At 44.2% G+C, this 9,014-nt stretch overlaps 1 protein-coding gene across 1 annotated transcript; it reads left to right on the top strand.

Moving 5' to 3' along the window:
- Positions 1-183: 183 nt before the first annotated feature.
- LOC136446051 (uncharacterized) lies at positions 184-8,323 on the top strand. Its single transcript, XM_066444327.1, has 10 exons — positions 184-901; positions 1,303-1,428; positions 2,035-2,698; positions 2,905-2,979; positions 3,429-3,546; positions 3,734-5,274; positions 5,408-5,614; positions 5,736-5,927; positions 6,025-6,595; positions 6,822-8,323. Exons 6-10 carry the CDS (start codon positions 3,831-3,833, stop codon positions 7,648-7,650), a joined length of 3,243 nt encoding a protein of 1,080 aa, XP_066300424.1. The 5' UTR covers positions 184-901; positions 1,303-1,428; positions 2,035-2,698; positions 2,905-2,979; positions 3,429-3,546; positions 3,734-3,830; the 3' UTR covers positions 7,651-8,323.
- Positions 8,324-9,014: the final 691 nt, after the last annotated feature.

Here is a 9,014-nt window from a genome sequence, read left to right as displayed (position 1 = left end):
ACTAGTATCTTGAAAAGAATTTTGTTAGCCATTCTTACCGAGTAGATAATCAGCAGCAACCAAATACTCTCAATGAAAAGGTCGATACATGATATTATGTAACTTGTGCTTGTTGCCGAGACAACATGATCATAAATGCAGCCACGGTAGGTAAGGGTAAAAGCGAAAAAGCTCGTGCTGTAAGAGGGGTGGGAGGGGGTCCCTTATAATTTGTACACAAACAAGAAACATCTTATAGCAAAGACTGTCAATCTGTTACCTAGAGCTGAATATCTAGAGAGAGACAATCGACTCGTAACTGTGAGTGGGCAGTACCAAGAGACCACGTCTAGCGATATAATCGACACATGGACAACAACAACAACAATCTATAGTTCACAGCGATCACGTCACAATCAGGGCATCCATATTTCACAAAGAGGGCAACCATAGTTCACAATCAGGGCATCCATAGTTCACATTCAGGGCATCCATAGTTCACAATCAGGGCATATAAATGTAATAGTGGTATCATCATCATCATGAGTCAGATTCTTGGAAAACCCCTCTACCCGTCAAAAATGGGTCAACTCCCAGCAGGAGTTCCCTTGACCTGTGCTGACGTAGTAGGGCAGATATATATAGCCGTGCCATATATGGCGCTGGGTAAGCTCAAATGAGTCCTTATGAGGGTATAGAATAGAATTCTTGGAAACTATGATATGATTAAAGTATGAGGAATGCAATGACTAATATAATATGATGATGATATTGTATAGACGGATTTCCGGTCCACTAGAGTATAAGAAGGGCACTGAAGTTCTGTAAGTTTGTCAGTTGGTTGCCGGTTGTGGAGGAGAGGTACGTGTGTGTCAGCGTGTGTTTAGTCTTTGGATGTGTGACATAGTGAGCGGCTAATCAGGTGAGATACACAATGCAATTTCCTACTGTTCTTGTAATCTGTAACTTTGAAGTCTTGTTAACTAGTTAGAGTCTTGTGTGTTTGAGTACTAGTATTATCTTTGTTTGTATGATAAGCTGCTATACACAAGAACACAGGATTCAGTGATCGAACTTGCTAACTAGTTCACGTTAAAAGTTAAAAGCAGAACTGGATTTTAGCATGCTACACAGGGAAATAATACAGTACAATTGGAGTCCATGGTGTCAAAGTTGAACTGCTTTATTCATGATGTGTTGTTGTTAGTGGTTAGCAGTTGGTGTCGATCATAAATAACAGTGTGCATATACAGTTACAGGTTTGGGATAGCAAAATCTATATCAGTTTACTGTTTCCATTTTAGTTATGTGATATATTTGCAGAAGAAAAAGATGAAGCCCAAATTCAGAAGGTTTCCAAATGGAGACCTTATCCTGGAGTCAAATGAGGCAAAGAGGGTTAAAAGAGAAAACCTGGGCAAACCCTATACATGTCTTCCACCTGAAGAGGTAAGTTTCTTTTCACATGTCAAATTCAAGTACAGTATGTATGTATTAACATGTGATGACCCCTGCATTGAGAATGCCTAAATGTTAGAGCCAACACCAAAAGTTATATTGTTTTGTAACATAGACTGGTCTCATACATGTAGTATGGTTGTTGACTTGTAGTTATATACACATAACAGAAGATGCTATGCAATGTACCTCAAGCAGCTGTTGTTTTTATATTCATGATTCTAAAAATTTTGCATGATTAATTAGTTTGCTATGTGTATGTGTGTGTACTTGTGCATGTGTGTGTGTGTGTGCGTGTGAGTGTGTGTGAGTGTGTATGCGTGTGTGTGTGTACGTGTGTGTGTGTGTGTGTGTGTACGTGTGTGTGTGTATGTGTGTGTGAGTGTGTACGTGTGTGTGTGTATGTGTGTTTGTGTTTGTGTGTGTGTGTGTGTGTGATTGTGATTGTGATTGTGAATGAGGGGAGGGGGGCTGATGAGTCATGATGCTTGTTGCCATATTGTTGTATTGGTTTTACTTTGCTTATATGATTCAAAGGTTAATTGTTAAGAAGAACTATCTGCTAATCTGCAATGATCTACTTTTGGTTTACTCCAGGTCCATGAACTTGCAGTGAAGGCAGTCCAGAAGCGAGGGGGGGATGTCAAGCAAGAAGTGCTCAGCGAGTACATGGTACAGTTTGGAGTATACCGTGGACAGAGTTTCCGCTGGATGCTAGAGAACTGTCTAGGATATGTGGGTTGGATGGTCGACAACATGCGGAATAAAAAGATAACAAGTGATCCACTCAGTACAAACAAGGATGCCTTCCGCAAGTATGCACAGTCCTTCGCAGAATGCCGGGAGATCACTACACAGAAGGCTGCAGCTAGAGTGGCCAAGACTCTGCCCTCATCCTCTCAGCCCTCATCCTCTCAGCCCTCATCCTCTCAGCCCTCATCCTCTCAGCCCTCATCCTCTCAGCCCTCACGAATATCATCTCTCATGACTGGCCATCTTCATGGTGCCAGGTTAGCCAGGAAGGTTCAGACTGTGATGTCAAAGGCATCTAACTCAAGAATTTCGCCCAACCTGTCCGTGTCAAGGGGTCTGAAGAATCCTGCAGTGCCAACAGACAAGACAGAGTCCCAGGACACATCTTTAGCGTCCCCCTCTGAGCCAGCCCCCACTGCAGGTGTGATGATACAGGATTCGTCAGAGGATTTCATGCAGAAGGCAGAGTTGGTAGCAGCAGCTGAGATGACGGAAGGACAGCAACAGGGTAAGTTTACTGAATATATATTATGTATTAGTATATCAGCTATTTTGCCAGTGTTTTAACTTTGCCATTATTTTTATGATATTACACTGTAAATGTGTAGTGCCATGCCATGAGATATCCTGTTTGAGTTTGTGCAATTGAATTGGTTAGTAATGTAATTGTGTAATGCCACATATCTTTGAACACTAATGTTGTTTCCATTTCAGTTCTCACAGACATAATGTGCATATATGATGTCTGGAGGCACCTGAGTGGTGCCAGAAATGGATGAAGTGTCAAAGGTAAGTTTGTTTGTTAGGAGCTGTTAACTTTCTTTCCTAGGCCAATGATTCCTGATTGGACCCTCCTGCATCCCTCCAGTTCTAGGCTGCCCTCTTCATCTCCTTCCAGTAGACTCCCATCCTTTCCCACAGCAGGTTCTCATCTTTCCCTGCTTCTCCTGTGTCCTGACTCCAGGTGTTTATGGGCTGATCTCTCCTTCGCGCACAGAACTGTAGCAGAAGATGGCACCTATAGATGTAGTTTGAGAATTTCTGTCTTCAGATCATACTTGTCAGAAGAAGATTAAAGTCAGATGGTGAAGACCAAAGTGAGATCTTGAGATTGAATTTTACTTTGGTTTATTAGTGACTTAAAATCAAACATTAAGGATAGAGTAAAAGAATATCTGTATTCCTCCCACTTTTTGGATTGGGAATTGTTTCATCATTTCTGACCAATGGTATTGCAGCTCAACCAGTCCTCCCTGATGGATGGCGAGACTCTCTTCCAAAGGCAGACCATGAATGGATCACACGTGCCCTGTTCAAGACCACCAAGACTGGCAAGACCCAGTTTGACACTGCAAGGTAGCTTTACTTCACATAATATTTGTACATGTATGTACAGAGTAATTAATCAGTTACCTTTTAATGTTATTTTAGAATCTGCAAGGTCCATTCTTGTCACATAAAGTAGATTTGATTCACATGTTGTTAGTATACTATACAGAATACTTAATCATTTATCTTTCAACATTATTTCTTGTCCTTGCAGGGTGGACAAGCTGTGGTGGTGGCCTCCCCAGCCAGCACCTATCTGCAAACAGTCTCCCCAGCCAGATTTCTACTTTGCGCAGCGCCTCCTGTTATGGATGCCCAGGAGACTCTGGCATGTTAAGTTGTTCTGCCCCCACGAAGGCTGCAAGCAAGTGGAGCTGATCAGTGCTGGGGTGTACCCACGCGTTCGCCAGGTCCTCGACATTGACTCCAACTACAATCTTGCGGCAGAGTATCTAGAGTGTAAGAACTGTAGGCGAAAACTGATAAGTTGGAGTGACCCTATTCTGCAGCAGCTAGATGTGGGACACCGTCAGCAGTTTCCTGTTGTGTTGACCTACCACCTTGCTTGTGACATTCGGGTAATCCGGTTGCTTCGCCAGAGAGGCCTTGGCAACAGTTCCACACAACTCCGGAAAAAGTTGATGGAGCAGCACACTGAGTTGTGGATGTCCAAGACCATGGGGTACCTGACCGACTGCGAGGCATTCAAGAATGTCACAGCCTCCCCTCCAGAGTTTGCTGATCCTCCCTCATTTGTCCCTATCCCAAAATTCAGATGGCTGCTGAATGTTTATGTACGGGACATTAAGGAGCGACTGGAGGCGGTCAAAGCGTCAATAACCTCCACATTTGGTTCGGTATTGAAGATGGACTCGACAAAGAAGATGGTGAGAAAGCTAGCTGGTCATGCTTCAGGTACAGCTGCCTGGGTGACAAATGTTGGAAATGAAAGAGGGGAGGTGCTGATGAGTGTGCTAACTGCAAGTGAAGGTGCTGGTATCATCTCTATGGCTGAGGGGCTTATGAAGAGGTACAGGGAAGCAGGGGTCACTCCTCCTGTGGCCATCTATGTTGACAGGGACTGTTGCGGTGCAACACAGAACTCTTCAACTTCCTGCAGTCAGCTGTCGACAGAGAATCGGTCTTCAGATTCACACCGCAGTGCAGGTGCATCTAAAGTCCACAAGTTGTTCAGCCAGTGGACAGGTTTACACGTCCGGCTAGATATCTGGCACTTCATGCGAAGAATAGCAGTTGGCTGTACCACAGAAGCCCACCCTCTTTATGGGATCTTCATGGGACGGCTGTCGCAATGTATTTTTGAATGGAGTCAGGAGGACTTGCAGCAGTTGAAGGAGGCCAAAAGGAATGTGATGGTCAGCAATGGTATTCCTCAACCATCAGACAGTGACATCATGAAGTACATATCAAGGAAGGAACTGTCCACCCACTGTCGTCGGCGTACCAGGGACCCAGACGAAACAACCAAGCTGATCACAGAGCTCCTTCAAACCTTCGCTGGACCACAGGGGTCAGACACCATCGGGGTACCTTTGCTGAACAAATGCCGCATCTGGAACATTTGGAGCACCCAAAAGAGGCACGTTGCCTGTCTGCAGGACCCACCAGAAGTGCAGCTATACATGCAGACTGGGTCTCTTGTGAAGGGGGGAGTCACACTGCCAGTCTTCAGATGTGCCCGGGGCTCAACATCCCTCGAGTCATTCCACCTGCACCAGAACAGATTCATTCCAGGTGGATATTTCTTGCTTTTTATTTTTCTTGAAGTTCAGCCATTATTTAATTTTTTTATTTACTTGTGGCATATGTACCGATGTCAAGTATTTCTTGGTTGACATTGTGGATTTATGTTTTCAAACTGTTACAGGTACCAGGGCCAGTGACGTACACTTTCAAGCTTATCTGCTTGAAGGCCTGGATCGCTGGAATGAAGATAGGGCAGCTGCAGCTGTATCTGGTCAGGTGGAACACCATGTCTACAACAGGGGGATGTGTGAAGCTTTGAACCGGCTCAGCTCAAGTGTTCTCGGCAGACACCAACTCCATCCAGTGCGACAAATAGGGAAATACACAGGTATAGCATCCAAATATAGTTCAGTTAAAACCTGTAGTAACTTGCAAAGGACTCTACATATCTGGTTATCACTCTATCAGTCTATTTCAAGCTTAAGCTTGCTATTTTCTTTTTCAATTAGGGGAGCTGATTGGCGTTGAATACCTGTACAGCCAAACAGGCAAGGTACTACAGGATGACGACCAGGACCCTGATGACTTCCAGGACCCTGATGACTCTGGCAGCCTGCTCTGTGATGGTGACAACACAGATGAGGGTTTTGTGGAAGAGGAGGAGGACATCACTGTAGCTACAGCAGCTGTTGTTTTCAGAGGTGAGTGGAGCCACGGGGCTTGCTGCCTTAAGTACAAGTACATGTAAGTTGAACATCCTTCCATCTTAGTGTTTTTCTTGTACATGTCTTTCTTCAGCTTCACCTAGTGATCTGGGGACGGAGAACCCGCATCGGTCCTCAGCTCCACGCAGGGACCTGGGGATGGAAGATCAGCCGTCAGCTCCACGCAGAGACCTGGGGACAGAGGATCAGCCGTCAGCTCCAGACAGGGACCTGGGGATGGAAGGTCAGTCGTCAGCTCCACGCAGGGACATGGGGACAGAGGATCTGCCGTCAGCTCCAGACAGGGACCTGGGGATGGAAGGTCAGTCGTCAGCTCCACGCAGGGACATGGGGACAGAGGATCTGCCGTCAGCTCCAGACAGGGACCTGGGGATGGAAGATCAGTCATCAGTCTGCCATAACAACATAGCAGGTTTCGAGAAGGTTGATGTCTTGGCATCCTACCTCGTCTCTCTGCTTGATAGAGATGGACCGCTGACCAACACACAGGCAGACAGGATCGCTGAACTCTGGAGGGACCTTGCGCCGTATGACCAGCAACCTACTGCCTTTGCACCACGGTACACCACCAAGCAGAAGGGCAGATTCAAGGCCTCCAAGTCCAAGAGTAAACCTGTCCATGCTGGTGTGGAAAGCACTAAAAGGTACTTGTGCTGGATCTTGTTATTATCACAAGTTGAAACATTGTGTGCTCATAGGGTCAATCACAAGAACTCCTGACAGTTGTTACATGCTTTATTCTGTGTTCTCTGATTTATTTCTAATTACGTTAAACAAATGAGATGTGTACAACTTATTCAGCTACAAGACCGGTGGTAGTTCTTGTAAGGGTGAAGCCTGTACTGACCTGTCCACTGTTTCCTTTCCCAGGTGTTTCCTTGGCAGCCAGAGTTCACCAGCCCAGTGGCCAGACTGCAACCGGTATGTGGAGGCAGTAGTGTCCAAGCTCTGTGATCTTCATCCAGCCAATGTGCAGGCCAGAGGGAGGACAACTTTGCGCTGGACACTTGTATCCAGGGCATACAAGTCCATCAAGAACCGTGTTATGTCTTGTGCCAAGGTAGTTGCTTTGACTAACATTCAGTTGTTTGAAATCAATCAGCACACACTGTCACAATGGTACACTAAGCGGGAAAAAAGAGGGGAGATAAGTATAAGTGAACAGGGTATTAGACTACCCCCACCAACTACCACCACTGCTGACCCACTGCCACCTGCCAAAACCTTACCAGAGGTGTTGCCCCAGGTTAGTGTACAGCCCCTGACCTTCACTTTTCCAGTAATCACTACTGGACAGGCCAAGATTGGCCGTGGTCACCCTCCTCCACCTTCACGGGCCAAAACTGTGCCACAGCCAGTGATTTTACCTTTTCCTACTGGGTTTCTCTCTCCCCTTCAACAATCACCTGCTGCTATGCCATCACCCCAAACACCTGACCCTTCATCTTTAAATAGAAGTAGGTTTTACTACTTGAAACGTAAACAGAAAGAGAAGGATAAGGGTATGCCAGTCAAGTTTTACAAACGGAAGACAGATGCCATTAGGTGTAGAAAGTGTAATCTTCCTAGGGATGATGGTGGCCACAAACAGTATTATGGCAATTGGTTCTGTCCAGCCAATGAAAGTAAAGCGTTTGAAGAGTGGAAGGCTGAGCTACAGAGTAAGGGCTATGGACAAAGAAAGCCCAAGACTCAGTAATGCATTTATCTCTGTCAACGAAAGATCTGTGTCTTCATTTTTGCACACATTCTGCCTGATTGATGTCAACCAACTTTAGTACTCTTTGGTGTCTTGTGATGTATGGAACCTGGATATATATAAGCTACATATCATGTGTAGTATTGATGTATGAAACACTCTGTATGTGCCTTCTATTGATATGATGTGAAACTTGTATCAGGTACACATTCTGTATGTGCCTTGCATTGAGTTGTGAAACTTGTAGTTTTATTATGTACCTTGCATTGAGTTGTGAAACTTGTAGTTGTATTAGGTTCACATTTTATGTACTGTGCATTGAGTTGTGAAACTTGTAGTTGTATTAGGTTCACATTTTATGTACTGTGCATTGAGTTGTGAAACTTGTAGTTGTATTAGGTTCACATTTTATGTACTGTGCATTGAGTTGTGAAACTTGAAATTGTTCTGAGTCCACATTGTGTATGTGGCTTGCACTGAGCTGTATGAAGTGCACATTCTGTATGTACACATGTCTGTATGAGAAACCTGTATGTATGAAAATGAAACAAACAAGTACAACTATAATCAGTAACCTACTCAGGTCAGGTTTTTAGACTCAGGCCAGACAGCTTAGTTTTAGTATTCCTGTTTATATATTTTATCTTTGAATAAAATGTTTAAAGTTCATGAACTAATGGCTTATGTCTTTTCAAGGTGTGCCTTATTCTACTTAGATTAAGCTTGTAGTTAGGTAGTAGTCAGGCGAGGGTTCTAAATGTGATTCATGAAGCATCATATTGCAGAATATTAAAATATAGTGATTATTGTAGCACAATAAATATGTGGCAAAATATGCACTAGTATTTCTGATATGGTGATTTAAAGGAATAAGAAAAATGAAGCTTCAGCTTAGATAGTCAGGCCAGGGCTCTAAAGAGTAGAGTAGAGTAGAGTAGAGTAGAGTAGAGTAGAGTAGAGTAGAGTAGAGTAGAGTAGAGTAGAGTAGAGATGTGCTTGATGAAGCGTCGTATCGTAGAAATTTAAAATATAGTGTATAATATCTAGATGAAACCTCCTTGAATAAAACTAGCTTTAAGTACTCTCCAAGAAGAGGTCAGTGGAGAAGATCGTGACCTTTTTTATCCTCAAAACAGGGCAGAGGATAAAAGGGTCACGATCTCCTAACCTCTGCTTGGAGAGTATTGCGGGGTCAAGGGTCGCGGTTCAGGAAGCCATGCGACACCTACGGCAGACAAAATACTGCACCTCCGCGGTCATCAGAAAAAGTCGTTAAACTGCTTTCTTACATCGTTTTAGCTAAAGTTTAGCATTGGAAACTATCATTTATGGTTGTTATCACGTTATTTGCACGTTAATTCATC

This window comes from Branchiostoma lanceolatum, chromosome 12 (assembly GCF_035083965.1).
Source record: "Branchiostoma lanceolatum isolate klBraLanc5 chromosome 12, klBraLanc5.hap2, whole genome shotgun sequence".
NCBI lineage: Eukaryota > Metazoa > Chordata > Leptocardii > Amphioxiformes > Branchiostomatidae > Branchiostoma > Branchiostoma lanceolatum.
Note: the sequence above shows the minus strand (reverse complement) of the source record. Positions and strands in the feature narration are given on the sequence as shown.